The sequence below is a fragment of the Perna viridis genome, chromosome 9 (genome assembly GCF_037379345.1).
Source record: "Perna viridis isolate PV_CMFRI_1.1 ecotype Kerala chromosome 9, ASM3737934v1, whole genome shotgun sequence".
In the NCBI taxonomy this organism is placed as follows: Eukaryota; Metazoa; Mollusca; class Bivalvia; order Mytilida; family Mytilidae; genus Perna; species Perna viridis.
The window spans coordinates 28,468,976-28,487,113 of record NC_142453.1 but is presented as its reverse complement, the minus strand read 5'-3'; the positions used below and the strand labels follow the sequence as shown (position 1 = coordinate 28,487,113).

The 18,138-nt window shown below is 33.4% G+C and overlaps 2 protein-coding genes across 8 annotated transcripts in view; one reads left to right on the top strand and one right to left on the bottom strand.

The window, feature by feature from the left end:
* Positions 1–1,324: 1,324 nt before the first annotated feature.
* LOC148607634 (uncharacterized) lies at positions 1,325–3,051 on the top strand. The gene is made up of 2 exons (XM_088545366.1): positions 1,325–1,428; positions 1,939–3,051. The coding sequence occupies exon 2, from the start codon at positions 1,972–1,974 to the stop codon at positions 2,677–2,679; it is 708 nt and encodes a 235-aa protein (XP_088401492.1). The 5' UTR covers positions 1,325–1,428; positions 1,939–1,971; the 3' UTR covers positions 2,680–3,051.
* Positions 3,052–10,048: 6,997 nt separating this feature from the next.
* Positions 10,049–18,138, bottom strand: part of LOC148607633 (serine/threonine-protein kinase 36-like) — a 45,121-nt gene continuing 37,031 nt past the window's right edge. For all 7 annotated transcript variants that reach the window (XM_088543462.1, XM_088543464.1, XM_088543463.1 and 4 more), the window contains 6 exons: positions 17,714–17,837; positions 15,881–15,941; positions 15,419–15,548; positions 15,100–15,172; positions 14,256–14,352; positions 10,049–13,849 (listed from right to left, as the gene is read on the bottom strand). In XM_088543462.1, the coding sequence (XP_088399588.1) occupies positions 13,661–13,849; positions 14,256–14,352; positions 15,100–15,172; positions 15,419–15,548; positions 15,881–15,941; positions 17,714–17,837 (674 nt within the window). In that variant the 3' untranslated portion in view covers positions 10,049–13,660. The remainder of the gene's footprint in view (positions 13,850–14,255; positions 14,353–15,099; positions 15,173–15,418; positions 15,549–15,880; positions 15,942–17,713; positions 17,838–18,138) is intronic.

Genomic DNA, 18,138 nt, shown 5'->3' with positions numbered 1-18,138 from the left:
ATAACTGCAACACACATATTTTGAGAATAATTATACCAATGTGTAACATATTTCCTTAAAATAAACCTTAGGAAAACAAAAACCAAAACCTAAAAAGAATAGAATAAACGAGCTAAAACTTGACTGCTTCAGAATCCATATGAATGGTGTCCTGAAAAAAAAATTGATAACAAAAACAAAGTAGGTATTTGAGGTTGCAAATATTTACTATGGGTTGTTAGGAGTGGACAAAATTTCGGATGAGGGGGACCCGGTGTAATATTTTTGCACAAAATTATGATTTTTCACAAAATCTGCCACCCCAAAAACAAAACAAAAAACAAAAAACAACATTTTTTTCTTGCTTCGCTTCCATGTCCAGAAATTCTGATGTGGTGGTCCAGCGAATATCAGTACTTTATTCAGTATAATATCAACTTAACTCGTCGAGCGAAGGTCCAACCCCCAGACTCTTGCCCTTCGATTCGCCTATGGCTTCGCCTGGCTTGTAAGTCTATTTTCGCCCCTTAACTTGAAATTCTGTATGCGCCCCTATTTGTAGTTTCTTAACTATACCTTTCAATCTAAAAGTTAAAAAAATTTTAATCACACAAAATCATACCAGACATAAGTTCTGAAACAACTTATTAAACTAGAGAAACGGCTATCATCAAATATCATTTTAACTGGAGGTGCATGCTTCTCAACTAAATTCTGTAAAAGCATTATTAAATTGAAAGGGAAAAAGAGTGGAAGATTTGTAGATATAGATGTATGCCTGGACATGACAAAAATTTGTCAGCATTTTAATTGAATATTCGAGTTCCAGTATTATTTTATATACTTAATTATTTATGTGTTTATATATGTCTCCAGTTTTAATATTTTCAAGCCTTTCTCTTTGGCACAAAATATATGGTTCCACATTGTTCATTAAGTAAGTATATTGATCGAAGTTTATTAAACAAATACACAATAATGTAATTTCAAGAAGCAAAAATGCTGGAGGTACAAACGTGATATTCCATGGATAAAATAACGCCCAGAACGACAAAATGGCATCTGACGAAGAATAAATTGTAAAACACAGAGCACTAAAAAAAAAAACAAGCATAATTTAAATTTAAGACAAAAAGTTCTCGCGATGTATATGTACCTTCTGTATCATCTTTTCCAAAATATAAATTGACTGACAATACGAAAAAATCACAAATTAAAACCGTACATCCATCGTTAAGAAAGTATGACCCGAATTTTAATTAGCAATTTTCATAATTTGACCACAAATGAACCCAACGACTTATTTGTACACAGTAATGGTTATGGATTGTTTATGTACGTTTCGGTTCACAATAAACTATTTGCGTAGAGGTGCATGTACAAAAATTATTTAAATCTGACATCTTTATTGAACTTTTCAGTGGAAATTACCATCGACGGACAGGCTGTGTAAGTAGATCTTCATTGTTTCACGAAAAATGGCAGATGTCTATCAAAAGTCCGCGATATCATTCCATTACGTTTTTTTTAAATCTTTTTTCGTTTTCGAAACAAAATTTTATAAAAACCTTTTTTCCTTAGCACTGCTTTGTAATGGTGTAAATTTTGTATATATATATAATTTTACATAAAGTGTACTTTTGCTCGTAATTGACCGAGCTCCGTTAACATTTTCACAAAAAAATATACTTGAAGGAAACAGAGCAAAAAAACAGAAACAAATCTAGAAACCGGAGAAAGGAACATACCTAAGTCTATATGTACTACAATACAACCGGTTTGCTAAACTAAGTCTTTTTATGGAAGATCGGCAACAAATTCCAATATTCAAGATTACAAATAAAGGACTTCACAATCGTTTTAAAGTTAATACTACTATCGTAGATATATAACGAATCACTATTTGTAACCAACAGAGTTTTATATAGAGAAATGGTAATGCCCGTCTATATTTTTCAGTTTGATCAAAGCCGCGTGCCATATCAGCAAACAATGACAAAACTGGCATATTATTCCACTCTAGGAGTATTAATAATGTTCTTATCCATTGCGAATTGTATTCCCGTTGGTCCCGGATCAAGCAATGTTCAAGAAGCAGGAAATTATCCAGCAGGAGGTGGTGCAGCTAATCTACCCACGGGAGCCGGAATAGGCAAGATCGGATCAATGGCAGATTTAATGCAACAAATAGGACAACTATTGCCAACAGAGCATAGACAGTATCTGCCAAACTTTAATCCAGATCCAGCACATGGTCCGGATCCTCATCACAATCAGGGACATGGTCCGGACCCACACCATAGCCAAGGGCATGGTCCGGATCCTCATCACAATCAGGGACATGGTTCGGACCCACACCATAACCAAGGACCTGGTCCCGATGCACATCATAACCAAGGACATGGTCCCGATCCACATCATAACCAAGGACATGGTCCCGATCCAAACCAAAGCCAAGGGCATGGTCCGGACCCACATCATAATCAGGGACATGGTCCGGATCCACATACCCAAGGACATGGTCCTGATCCACATCATAGCCAAGGACATGTTCCGGACCCAAGTAACGCCTATCCTCAAGGCCCGGGTGCCAACAACCAACAAGGATACGGTCCAGCATTTGGAGGGAATTTATTTTCTCGTATAGGATCACTCTCAAACAAATTTACAAATGATGTTATGAACGTGTTGCAAATCTGAATGATTTACAAAAAATCGTTTAAAATTTAAAATTTATACAATAGAAACGTCTAATGGATAGTACAGAAGTTGCCGTAACTATTTGAACCGATATCGTTCTTTTTGTTACGTCTGCATTCTAATGTTTGTGCTGGGATTTGGAAGACAGGGATGTATATATATGTGTGTGTGTGTGTGTGTGTGTGTGTGTGTGAGTGTGCCAAAATTTTGATGCTCCAAAGAAATAAACAGTCGTCCAACCAAAGGCATATTTTAATACAATAGAGAAAATCGACAAGAACACATTAAAATCTTCATTACGTGAACCAATTGAAGTGAATACTTTGTAACCAGAAAATCATAAATAAAGTACTCACGAGTACGACGTTTTAATGGAATTTTCATCTATTTCTGTTCTTCCGTTTAATTTTTCATCCCTAGTCTTTTGGTTTTGACACCATAACGTTTCCTTAATTTCTCTTCACGGAGAGTTTTTTTTTTCACCTTCCCGTAATTTTAAAACAAATGTTTCCTTTGTTTAACCTAAGAAGAACTGTACGATCACAACGTAGCCCTTATTCAATAATCCCAAATAAAAGATAAAAATGTAAAAAATTGTTTTATGGCAATTGAAGTCAGTGGTACGTTAGAAATTGTTTGGTGACAATTGAAGTCCGTGGAACAATGAAACCAATAGGCACTGTGTCAGAACAACATTCGAAACTCGTAAAAACAAGTCAACATCAAAGCGACACCAAAAAAAAAAGAAAAAAAAGAATATATTAGAATATTTAAGAAAATCAAGACACGAGAAGTCAGCACTTTTTCTTATGAATCAAATTGTTCGTTCATCTGATGCTCATTGGAGATGTACACTTGTTATGCCTCAGTCGTTGTCGTTGTCGAAGCCTGAGTTACCCGTATGTAGGTGCCGATCGAGGGGAAAAGGTGCAGGGTGTTAAACTCCGACCGCCCCTTCAAATCTGGATAAATACAAATCATGAAAAACCTTTTCTCACAAATTTGACATACAAAATTATTCTTTGCTCGTTTCGCCTTACCTATAATTCGATTTACCCCACCACTTACCTGAAATCCTGGATTCGCCCCTGGGTTTTTATGCTGTAAGTCGTTAGCGTAGTTACTAACTTACATGTCAACCTAAATATCAGGCTGGTGGTGATTCACCTAAAAACGTTTGCGGGACTTGTTGAAATGCATTCAATACACACAGAAACTCAATTGACATAAATGAATAAAAGTTTTAGAATAGTGGAAGGAATACTTCAAAATGATTATATACTGAGGGGAAAGCTAGACAGTTTTGAGTTACTATTTATATGCACAGGCATTTGTCTCAGAAAAAAATCCTTGTATGGCTTATCACTTAAAGGACGAATAGGAGTAATATTTTTATGAGACAACTTGTTATGTTTCTTTGCCTTCCCTGATCAGTATAGGGAATGTTTCTAAAGTGTATTGAATGTATTTTTGCTAATATGTTGTCACCATTGATATAGGGAATGCCTGGTTCTCAAAAGAACTTGAGATAAAGGATACTACAGACACTGTGAAGTCAGCCTCATATCTGGACCTACACTTAAAAATCGATGGTAAAGAAAAACTATTGACCAAACTTTACGACAAACGTGATGACTTTTCATTCAGAATTGTCAAATTTCCTTTCATCTGTGGCAACATCCCTTCAGCACCTGCGTATGGAGTGTTCATATCACAACTCATACGTTATGCCAGACCTTTCCGAAACTACGCAGACTTTTTTTGTATCGCGCTAGAACTCTAACAAATAGGCTCCTGGAACAGGGTTATGTTGCTACAAGATTGAAGTCATCACTACAGAGGTTTTATGGACTCATGAACTCGTGGATCGTTATAGTGTATCCATCTGCACCATGAAAACTGATTTATTCAACGGGCCATATAGTTTTCCTTTCCTCGTTTTTCTACCCCGGACTTGACTTTTTATGACCAACTCGGCGGGTGTTTCTAGAAAAGCAGAGGACGCTTACCCCACCGGAGCACCTGGTCCATGCCCCCAGTTTTTAGTGGAGTCCGAGTTGCTCATTTGCTTTTGTTACTTTGTATGTATGATTTTAGTTACTTTATGTTCTTTGTTGCGTATATCTGTTTTCCATGTCTGGTCTTTGTCCCTGGATTACATTCTTTTGATTACCGCTATAACCTTGGTTCCCTTGATTACTATTTCACATACATGCGGATGTATACTAGTAAGTAACTTTTGTCTTTGTTCGCGACTTTCCTAAAACTGATCTTGTCATACCAACCATAAACATTTCTTTATTATATATTTCCGTTTTCAATATACACAACATTTTTAAACATTATAATATAGATCATATTTTTATGAAATCAGTATAACTCTACCATATGCTACTACAATATTAAACGTACTATAAATAGATTAATTTGGAAAAAAATCTACAGGTATACAGGCATCTGCATTGAATTAATAAGATTACTGGCAAACTGACTAGCAACACCTCTGTATGGACTAGTGTTTCCATGGTACCCAGGTCTATTTGACTGGTTTGAAACTGAACTTGTTAAAGGAGATCCCGCATCTATTCCTGGTCCATAGTTCATGCCAACACCCGCAGAAGATCCTGGAAGTGGTGCATACGACCCGGAAGGTGTGCCTAGAATTTCTCGATTTGACACGGCCACTAGGTTTCTGAATTGTGGTGGCAGAGAATTGTAAAGCATGTCTGCAACACTTGGCGGTATCATACTATTAACTTCATCCATTGCACTGCTTTGAGGCTGGGCGCCATAACTTCCAGAGCTACTGAGTGGTACCGGAAGCGAACGACACGAGGCTATCAGCGAAATCAAGGTGACTGCTATTAGCATTTTCGTTCCGATAGCACTTCAAACCTACCAACAAAGCAAAGGTATTTTAGAAAAAAAGGAAAAAAGTGCTATCGTGAAAGCTTATGTATACTCAAGGACTTGCTCTAAAATCAAATATGCAGTCAGTATAGTTAATTGAAGTCACTGGTGTTGTAGTATAGCCACGGTATATCGATGGTTGTCCGTGCTTTACACCGTTAGAGCTATGTGCAGTGTATATTATAGTTATAAAAAAACTCATGATCTTGTATTAGAACAAATCTAATATCAATGGCGTGGGATCAATCTATATTATTATTTTTCCACGGCCCTGGCCCTCCTCTTACAGGAATATTTCTCTAAAATTCGCTTTCAGTAGGTTTTTTTTTTACTTTTTCAGAGGCTTTTCAAACATGTCTGGGTCTCTACAATTTGATTTCAGTAAGCCTCGAAATATTAACTTCCCCAATTCGATCCCAGGACGTCCATAAATTCAAAAGTGCCAGGAATATTTGTAGAAGCCCTTCTGTAATCGAATTATAAGAGCTTCTGAAACCATTTTTGGGGTCCAGACATGAATTATTAAGGTCAAGAAATGTTCGAGGTATTGCTGAAATAACTCATTTATTCTTGAGGATCCTGAAAAATTACCCTGAAACTCTTGGAATGTAAATGCTAATTGATAAAACGACGCTGATACGAAATTTAAGTCATCAGAAAAAATATGACCGTCATCATGAACTCGTTGATCGTTATGTGTGTCAATCTACACCACAACAACCGATTTGTTCACCGCCTCAGTTTTTTTCCTCTTTCGCCTACCACATATGTTACATTTTTTAAGCTACCCTGTTGGCGTTTCTAGAAAAAAAGAGGACGCTTACCCTTACCGGTGCACCTGGTCAATTCTCCCCGTTTTTAGTGGGTGGAGACCGGGTTCCTTATTTACTTTTGTTTCTTTGTACGTTTTATTTTGGTTATTTTATATGTTCTTCATTGTGTTTGTCTATTTTCTCTTGGACTATCTTTATCCTTGGATTATATTTTGATTACCGTTCGAATGTTGGTTCCCGTGATTGCCCCTAGAGCTCCAGATATCAAATATTTAAGGCGACCTTTGGGTAACAATGATTTCGACTTATTCCGCGTCGTATGTCTATCTAAAGACCTTTCTATCAACTCTGGCACCACAAAAAGTGAACATTTTAAGCGGAGGATTCCTTAATGCGAAGGGCATTGGAACGGGGATTGTATATTAGTAATATAAAGTCCCTGATTGGAAGTACAGTCTTTTGTTGATCAAGTCTATGATTGTTTTAAGTCGTTCTGAGTGTCTTCTGAAGTCTATCTAATTTATAATAATTTATAGTAAAAACTCAACTCTCATTGATTACAAGAAGACTCAAACTTTTTAAACGTACAGGTATTTTTCATCTTCTAATTCGAGGAGCTATGAGCACAGAGTATAAAGTAGTAGAATTCGAGCCTTCAAACTGCACGTCCATAATTTTTTTGTCACAATACGTCCCAACATTTATTTTCACTATAAGCATAACCTAAATAAATTATGCTGTTTATCGAAGGGCTAGTGTCATGTCAGTTCAGGAGACATTTGGAATGAAGTAATTAAATAATAATATTGTACTATAAAAAATCAACGAAACGTAAATACTTTTGGTAAGCTCAGTGGCGGATCCAAAAGGGGGTGCAGAGGGTCGGCACCCCCTTTTTGGAAAATTTGTCATCTTCATGTGTAAAATTGACAAAAAGCTGACAAATAATGTTTTATCACCCCCTTTTTCGGAGAAATCTCGGCTCGCACCTTCCCTTTCAAAGTGTCTGAATCCGGCCCTGAAGCTAAATCTTGCGTTAAATGACAAATAACGGCAAAAACTTTCCCCAAAACAATTTTAAATTATATTTTAACAATATAAATTTAAACGTTCGCGTTTAAGAAAAGTGTTAATTGAGTACAACTGAATATTTACGGTGAAGTATAACCACATTTTTTATGCTTACCTTTCACCAGAGCTCCTATTAAAGAGAGAAAAAGTTAAGAATATTCAAACCTAACCATAAATCACTTCTTAATTAGGTCATAATATATACAAATTCCTTTGTCATCAATATATATCAGAATTCATTGTATGTTTGATAGATCAATTTGTGCTTTCTGACTTCAGATCCATTTCAAACGTCCAATATGTATAAGCACCTGTACATGGGCAATTGAAATGTTAATTTAAAGAAAGTTTGAAAAATTAGCGAAAATGATTTATCCTGGATGTTTAACCTAGTTGTCTGTCTGTACTTCTGTAACAATTTTTGCTTGTGTAAGTTAAGCTTTAGACAATTCCTAATGAGTCCACCTCTTGTGATAAAAAAACAAAACTAAGCCAAAAACAAACAAAATAACAAAACAAAACAAAAACAAAACAAAACAGGACCAAAAAAAAAGAAAAGAAAAGAAAAAACAACAAAAAAACAACAAAAAAAAAAAAAAAAAAAAAGAAATCACTAACAAAAACAATGGTCTGATTTGTCTGTCTTTATGTTTTCTTTTTGCATTTAGAATCTTGTTCATTAGGTTTAGTTCACAAGAAGTCCGTCTTTTTAAGAAAATTCCAACGCTTAGAATCGTCTGAATATGTCCGTCTGCCTGTAACCATTATTGTGCCTTTATAAGTGAATTAAATAGGAACATTCCGTATGAAAACCCTAAAGCTTAGAATGTCTCAGAAAACATCATTTTCACAACTTTTTGGTCAGATAGAACAAACAGTGTAATTGTTACTGGTACAAATAAAGCGAGATTCTTGGTAAACATTTCTTAGTCATCTATTAGCTTACCTGTTTACCTGACCGAATTATGGCTCACTGCATTTTAAAGCATGGAAGGTACATTCACAGTTCTTTAAAAGGTTATTGAAGAAGCTTTGGTGCAATGACTTAACCATAGGGAGGGGCTCCACTACCTTTTTGGAAAATTATGCTAATGTCATGCAAAATTTTGAGGGAATGAGTAATAAATAGTCTGGAGCCCCCTTTTTTGTCCCCTTCTTAAAAAATCCCTGGATCCGCCCCAGGCCTATGGTTCATTAAAAGCCAGCCATAAAAAGTAGACGGCAAGAATAGAAACAACAAAATATTAAAGACAGACAAAAAAGTACGACACCAAATAGCATTCACTACAGCAAATAGGCAGGAATAGAACTGTGTCAAAACCAACAAAATTCCTAACTCATCCATCATGATCCATCACTTTAAATTCATTAAACTGCAATTAAAATACAATCCACAATTCACCTGTGTTATATTGGAATACAGATAAAACATTTTTTCAGAAATGGGAATTTTAGATCGTTAAAGATGCTTCCAGTGAAATTCTAAAGAAAAAGTAGAAATGGGAATTTTAGATTGTTAAAGATGCTTCCAGTGAAATTCTAAAGAAAAAGTAGAATTGGGAATTTCAGATTTTTTAAAGATGCTTCGAGTCGAATTGTTATAAAACAGCAGAAATTCCGATGGTTTTTTGCATCACTTTTCAATTATTCATCTTTTTACTGTTTAACATGGAAGGTGTTGATTAAAGTTACCCTTTTCTTCTGGTTCTCATTTCATACAACCTGTCTTCAACCAATCGTGCAAATATGTTTTTTCTCCTAAAACCTAGGAAATTACATGTATTTTCGATTACTGGGTATTTTGTTATGATGAAATCAATTTCCGAATGGTATGTATGGTTAATCACTGCATGTGACATTGAGATCTATATTTTGTTTTTTTAGTAGTAGTTAAACATGCAGGTACTATTGAAAGTTGGAGTTGGAATATTCAATACATCCTATTCAGTTATTTTAGTATGGCTTAGGACAAGTTTGTCATTTAAAAAATGAGACATTTGTCCAATTTGCCTCTGTTGGGCTGCGCCCACATGATTTATTCTGGTTAGACAGGTGTTTGGTTTTACACAGTTAAAAATGTATTTAATCAGGTACTAGTATGTAAGGAATTCAGAAAATGCTTTCTTTTGAACAGGTTTCCTGTGTATAATTCCCAGTTTGGTTTAAACCGGTAAAGATTTGAAATTATAGTAAGCCATTTGAAAGGTAGAAGGGCATAATTTTAAAATAGCTAAGCATCTAGTTTGTGATTTAAGTTTTGTTCTAGTCTCATATTCAAAATGATTTTAACATTTTTCTCATTTTTATAACAGGAAATGGAATCTAGGACTTTTTTTTGAAGGCTCTTTGTTTTTTTTTTAATGTTTGTTGTCATTTTAATTCTATTTATGCATAGAAACAATGAAGCAGCCCTACAATAATCTTTTCAAATTATTTGTGCCAAACTGACTAAACAAACAAAACAAATTCAAGGCAATCCTGTAAACATGGATAAATAAGTTATCAGATACACAGACCTGAAAGCAAAAAAAAAAAACATAACAATAACTTTCACAAAAACCCAGGTGATGACCTTAATCTATCAGAGATGCCTTACATACAGGTAATAACTCGAATTCACCAGTTTTATGCTTTATTAATGGCTTCAATAATAACAGTATGTTTTACCTTATAATTCATCAAAATTCACTATGGTATTTTTGACACAGCTTAGATTTGTGTGATAAATAATGATAAATGAGAAGATTTGTCCCTGGAAAGATAAATTACATTTATCTAATATGTCTCAATAATGTCACATCAACAAAGATGTCTGTATAAATAGAAGCCTTTTTTTCAGAATTTGAAGCATGAAGTAGCAGTCTATAAATATCAGACAAGTGGTGATTCATGCATGTCAAAAAACCCAAATTTTATTTCTAATTCAGAAGCAGTTACTGACCCCATAATCAATCTTAAATTGTTATTTCACTGTTGCACTTTTGAGATAAATAAAGATATGAATTGTACATGAAATTGACACTTTGCAAGAGTTATTGTTCTTGATTTAGGTGATTTAAAAGGGAGATAAATATATGGTTTTCTCCAAAATACAGATCTGTATGCAGAAAACACTCTGTAAAAATATGGCATATATTGATAGAAAGAAAAAGCATCATTTTTTTTTCGGTGGGTTTGCCACACTATGAATCACTTCTACCATAGGTGGTGTCTTTGAAATGCATATAAATATTTGAAGAGATATTACAATATTTGATCTTAACAGTTGTGTAAATTGTACATTTATCAGAAAGATTTTCATAGAACCTATCCATAAAGTTGAAAAAAAAAACCCACTGAAATTCAAACATATGGCTCCTATGAGCCTGAATTGCCCACCTGAGCCTGTATCCATTTTGGAATGAAAAAGGGAAATAACAAGAAATTTTCAAATTCAATTTGAATTGTGAGAGAATTATAGCCCTTCTGATTCTCAAAAAATTATCTACAATGTTTTTTTTCTATTTAATGCTGCTTTTGATTTATGAGACAAAATGACTAAAAATCTTCAATTTAACAGAAAAAGCAATAGTCCTCAAATGACTTTGACAAAATAATAGCTTTCAGTGCTGCTTCTGAAGTATAGTTTTAATGGTTTCAGATGTTCTCATTTTAGATACAACATTTGTATGGTCTGAAATGGAAGAACACTTTACATGTTCTATTTATAGCTATGGAAGTCTTTTTGTTTTGATTACAAAAATGGAGGATACAATTTTGGAACAACATATCCAAAAGATGATTATGATAAAAAGTGAGCTACATCAGACCTATGGTTTGTAAGAAGATTCTAGTACGATGTTGACAGAAAATGATGGAAGACAACATACACCAAGTTATAGCATAAGTTAACATGAATCTTTGTCCAGGTAAACTTTTAACCCTGAAATTGGGTAACCATGAATATTAACTTGAATCAAGTGCACAGTAAAAAAAATACAAGCATGAGGTAAAATGACTTTGACAAAAACATTGAATAAGAAAACAAATGCTGCCTTTAAAAGATAACACAAATATACTGGTGAGGGACGGAAAAACGTATTATAGGAATGTTTTATTTTCTTGAAATATTAACCTGGTTCAACTACTGTTAACATTTAAATGTTTCATTTGTTTATGCTTTCAACCTTTTGGTTATTTGACTAATGAAACCTTCAGCCAGAACTGAAAGCATGTTTCAGCCCTTTCTAAGATGGCGGACACTTCTTTATTGCATGTTTTATCTTGAAACACCATTGTTGTCTTTTAAGACTTGAAACTGTTAAAGGTTAACAGGTTGATTTTCAAAACCCAAAACATGTTTGAAGAAAAAAAAAACACACCTTATATGTACAGTGAAATCTATCTAAACTGAACCCCTTTTGGACTTTAAAATTGGTTTGCCTTAGACAGGTGTTCAATTTACCCAGGTTAAACACACATGTCAATTAATACAAAAGTAATTTAAAAAAGTGTATGGTTTAGACAGGTTTTCAGATTATTTAAATTTGATTTAGAAAGGTTTCACTGTATATAGTAACCAGGTACATTTCATAACAATATTTCTATAACATCACAAGTAGTTTTCTTCTTAACCTTACCACTGACAGGTAAAAAGTACATATGAACAATTTTTTAGTAATTCTTAATGATCCAATATTTTATCTTTCCATAAATGGATTCTTATCATTAAATGATGTTACACATGTTTAACCCTGCCCCGACTTCATATCATTCATTTTTAAGCTCTGTGTCATGCTCAGGTTTAAGCATCAGTAAAAATCAGGGATTGGGCATAGGAATAAAGCCAGATTTACCCATCTTTTGGTGTAACTAGTTATAATTTTACTTATGTTCAATACAAATAAACAACTCTCATAGATAGAATGCTGATTTTTTTAACCTTTAAAAAAATATCAAATTTTCTTCAGATACATATAGGTATTGGCCAAAACATGGTCATAGATAATAGAAGAAATCATTTGGAGTGTAAATATACTACTAGTTGAATTGGATTATTTGCTTGATATTTACTGAGACCAGTACTTTAAGTAGTCCACAGTCTAAATGTAAACAACAGAGAAAATAGTGATACAGCATAAAACTTGTAAGTTATAAACTTTTCAGTCCAGGAAACTAAAATGTAGACAGATGAAAAGAAAAAATGTGCTACAAAAAAACTTTGTATAGAAAACATGGCATTGAAAATTTGACACTTGACAACACAGAAATTACATCAACCCCTACACAAAACCATACAGTTAACAGATGAATTGCACATGGCTGAAAAAGACCTGTGAAATAATATAATTATTTACCACACTGTAAGTTAGTAATTTATCTTGAAAATATCAATGTATATGTTTTCCTCACTAAAATGAGTTGCATGGTGCTGAGCTGGAGTCTATATTCTGTATATTCCTCATTCTGGGTCAAGGTGTCTAAATGTTATCAGGAGTCTAGCTCACAGTGTTTGTTTAGTATAGAAAAATGTATTTGGAATCAAAGATATAACATGTCACAAAGGATGTGAAGTTATATTTTCTTTTGTAGAAAACCAGTAGGTATTATGTAAACCCTTTGTTTGAGAAAGGTTCTGTCCATTGAGAATACTAAGTTATAATAATGTTGTTTGAAATACGAGAACACCATACTTGCCATAATTTGCTCATAATGTTTGGTTTGTCAGAAAAACAAAACTGAGTGACTTCAATCAATTATGTTGTGATGACATAATAGACCCAAGTCTGACCAAACACGAAGTTGCATGCATTGTTGGGCTAGGTGTACCCCTACTAGTACAAGAAGTTGATGTAAAAAATCAACCAAAATCTCTTCCAACATATGACCCATCTATAAAAAGCCAAATACCACATTTGAAATTAATTGGTCCATTGGGAACCAAGATTGTTGTGATGAAATTTAGAAGGACAGACAAGGTTATACCACCCACTCAAAATATATACATGTATATGGTCAGCCCATTACCAACTATTTAATTCAGTTATTTAAAAGATGTGTTGTCACAGTGATATGTATGTGTGAGATTCAATAAATTTGCATAGCTCTGATATTTTGATGACACCACTTCAGATTTGATCACATGGCATGATCATGTAGCCATAGTCACATGGCTACCACATGATATTCTAGTAGGTCATGTGACAGTAACATATTTAGATATTTTCATACTAGCACTAAAGTATCCATCATCCTTTTCCTTGTAACATTCTAATTAGTTTACTACAATGTGATAAAACTACACCACTATTTCCATTGTGACTATGGAAACTGTTTATCAATAAACTTTGAGTTTTTGAGGTTCGTGACAATGGTCGAGGAGTCTGAGCGACTGATATGGCATTCAGTTTGTCTACTGCCTTCTGATTTAACATCTCCTGTAAAACAGAAAAAAGTCCCTGTCACTCTATTCTAAACCATAACAGATACAAAGTGAGAAAAAAACATGATCTGTCTGAATACAAATAACTGAAAAATTATCGAATTTCAGCAATATCTATTGTTCATATATAGTTATTATCTTCTTGAAAACAACATGGTTGCCCTTTTTAATCATCTTTAGTTAATTCCTCTCTACACTAAAAAAATAATGTATCTCATCATTAGAATTCAAAGATCTCAGGGAGACCCCATCTATGATGTTAAGCAAGTGAAACAACAATTTCTATGATTCTAATTTTGTATTCTATAATTCTCATGCTGTTCAAAATTTACAATTGCTTCACAATTCATAAAGAATTTTGGATTGAAGGGATTAGACTATACTTGAATAATGATATATACCCTCTTGAGTTCATCTTGTTGAGACAATGTTCGTAGAGCAAGAATGGCATTAACCTGTACACCCTGATTGTGGTCATGGCAAGCTAAATCTAATAATCTGGAAAAAGCAAAAAAAATAGATCATGACTTCATTGAAGAAATAATTCACTATTGTGAGGTGTAAAATAATGACATAAAGACACCAGCATGTAAAAAAAAACTGACAAGCACTTTATCAAAGAGACTGGGAAAATAGTTATAGTCAAGAATAGGTTGAAGGATAATCCATTACCGAATGAATTTGAAGAAAACTAGGAAACTTAAAAATGGCAGGAAATCTCTTGCAGAAATTTAATCAAAGTCAAGTGGATGAAAATCCATTGACACCCCTCTCCAAAAAAAAAAAGAAGAAATCCTTCTTTTCAGACCCTCAGATGTAGTCCTGAAGCTTTTAAAAGTGTTTTTCTTTGAAATAGTTTTTGAAAAAAATTTTTTTTAAAGGGTTTGGGACCAAACAGATCTCGCTAGGAGGGTCCTATAGGGGGTGGGGGTGTGCATCGTCTGCTAAAGCTGGGGTTACATTGGGACTTGCATAATATGATGGCATTCATTTCTTTTTTTTGGTACACAAGGTTTAATAGGTGCGAACAAAGACTATATGGAAATTCTAGGTAAATATGGTGGAATGAAACAGTCTTATTCTTGTTATAAAGCTCAAAACAACAACAGTGCTACTTTAACTCCTCACATCGTATCTTAATTCACCAAATAAAATAGTAAAAATTTTAACTCCACTAAAAAGTTTTTTCAAACATGAAAAAAATAATTTAAATTTATTTTCTACATGTACAACACGTGTACATACCTAGGAATAACTTTGTTTTTCTTCAGTTCTAGACATAATGTATTGGAGTGTGCACCAAGATTGCCACAAGCACCTACAAATTAAATGTTAATGTAAATTAATATTTGCAAAAATAAAAACTTATTTGTATTATAATTTTTTTTTAACAGATTATATAATTTTAAATAAAAAAAGCCTTATGTTTGAAATTTATCACATTGCTCTGAAAGAAAAACAATAAAATTGCAATTAATGCCTATGACTTTAAGGAACTTTTCTCAAACTGAAAAAAAATCTGAAAATGGGTTTGTCAAGATAAAATATGATTCTCTGTACTTACTGGCAGCATTGCCTTTAGTTTTAGAGACAGGATCTCTCAGTAGTTCCACCAGGAGTGGTATACATGGCTTCAGTTTAAGATATAAGTCACCATTATGATATGCTGCATTGCCTATAGCATAACTAGCACCCTGAAATACATACTAAGGTTTTTATTTCTGATATACATTTTACTTTCCATCAATTTTATAGGATTTAAAACAGAAACACTAGAAAAACTGTTCGATACTAAGCTGATAAAATAATATCCGAAAATGTACTTGAATACTAATGATGTAACATCCTTGCAAATCAAAGGATGTCTCCGTCACAAGTACTCAAAGGTTTCTGAGGATGATGAGGTAAGACCTGTTAGTAGAATTATATAAAAAAATTTAAAAAAAAGAAAGCTTTTCACATTTATTGTGAATATCTCCCTTTTCCCACTGTAAACAAACTAAATTGTATTTTAATAATGACATACCTTTCTGACATTAGGATCTTCATCTTTTAATCCAGAAACTAAACCATTTAATAATTTCTCCCTGAAAGAATATGTAATGTTAAAACAACATTGTATATATTAATAAACTAGAAGATGTCCCCAATGACATACAGTGAAAGCATTATTGTTCATGGGGTACTAGTTTTTGCACTTTTCATGGATTTAGCAAACCACAAAATTTTGTTCCCAAAGAGAAGGAAATTTTCCTCTCATTTGTATGTGGAGCTTGTCAAATCCATGAATTACAAAAACTCGACATATTTGCAAGAAATTACTACAACTGGTGCACACAATCAAAAGGAGCTTAGAGTAGCTAAAGTTATATACAAAACTTTAAATCCTACCCTTAACAGTTTTTCAAGTTTAAGCTGGAAAATAAGGAACCCTAACATTCAAGTAAAGATGTCCTGTAAATATGAAGTTGCTGTGTAACCACATATAATAAACACATTTTGTTGAATTTTTATACCACCAGTAAATACCCATTTCAAGTTTTAGCTGCCAAAATAATTAGGGAACAAACATATGGAAAGTAAGAAAATATAATGTCCTTGATGCATTTCAGCAGAGAACTAAAAATCTTTCCTTTACTGTAATTGCAAAATGTATTTATAGACAATTGTAGTTAGCAAAATTATACATTAAATATAATTGTTTTACACCATGTAAATCATCTTCTATGATCAGCAAATGTAAAGAGTTTTCTTGTCTGATATCACAGTCAGTTTTTTCTCTTATCTAATCTAGTGTCATTTGCCTCTGACATAGGTCATAAAGTAAAATAAAATGCTTTGCAGGCCAGTTTGATACACCCACAGAGTACATAGCCTGAACAGTTGGGGCAATTATGGACACACCATTCAAATATGATGCAGATCTGAATTTTAATTATGAATAGATTTTTTAAACAGGATAAGAATTCGACTGGTCACTTTCTGTCCCCTTGTACCTAAATGGTTTCCGTCAAAACCTCAAAAATCAATCATAAACTTCCCATAGGGATATGAAATCTTGCGGTTAAGCAATCCATTTCCTTTTACTTAAGGTATTGTCATGAAATCAGACAAAATACTTGTTTCACAAACGGACCCCTTATTCTCACTTGGCTCTTGTCATAACCCCATAAACCATTATCCCAGTCTTCCTTTTCATAATTTGTCACATCGTAGTTAAATTTATATGAGATCCATTCACTTTTATTAAAGTTATTGCCTGGACACAAAGAAAATGCGAGTTTCCATTAACTTTTATCAAAGTTACTGTCTGGACACAAGGAAAATGTTAGTTTTAGGCCCTTTTGGCCCTTAATTAAAAAAAAAGGTCAATGTCTTAACCCCCAAAAATCCATCACTGTCTTTCTGTGGTGGTATGGTACCTTGTAACTAATAGTCAAAAACTTATCTGGAAATCAAGAAAATGCTTGCTTTTGTCCCCTATTTCATCCCTAATTCTTAAATGGTTGGAACCATTATCCCCAAAATCACTACTAACCTTCCCTTTGAGATTTGAAGCCTTGTTTTAAAATTTTCAAAACGATCAACCTACTAATATTCAAGTTATCACATGAAAACCAAGTGGCTACGGACGAGAATGACAGTGCTATACCAATATATGCTTGCAAAGTTTTTGTGGTCACATGAAAATGTGATTATCCAAATCATCATCTTCACCTTTTATCTGCTTTTTTGTTTTGGTTTTACCTTTTAAATGAAGCTACATTTTACTTATTGATTATTCATATTTATACATCCCTTGCTTTAAAGGTATTATTTAATTCTATAAAGTTTTTTTTTTCAGGTCTATCAAATATACCTCTGTTTGAGTACTCCATACATATGACTGTTGTGTTTCATCAGATTACCAAGTAGGCTGCAAGCTCTTGATCTCACTGTGGCTGAGTTGTGTTTGACTAACTTTAACAAAGGATCATAGTCACCTGAAAGAATTAAAAAAAATAATTCAATTTAATTTGTAAAAAGCCTTCTGATTGGTTAGTGCTCTTAGGGCAAGCCAGATTATTTTGTGTAACCTTAGGTCTAGTACTGTGGTGTCATAAATGTTGCTTAATCCAAAGTCTGGGATTGAAATACATGTAACCCAAAACTAAACCAAAATTAAAATGATTTATTCACATATGAAAACAAAGCTTCATCCATTTGAAGAACTTACTTTATGGAAAATATTTTTTTTTGTTTAACTATAAATACTATACCAAAAATGTAAGAAACAGTCTTGTT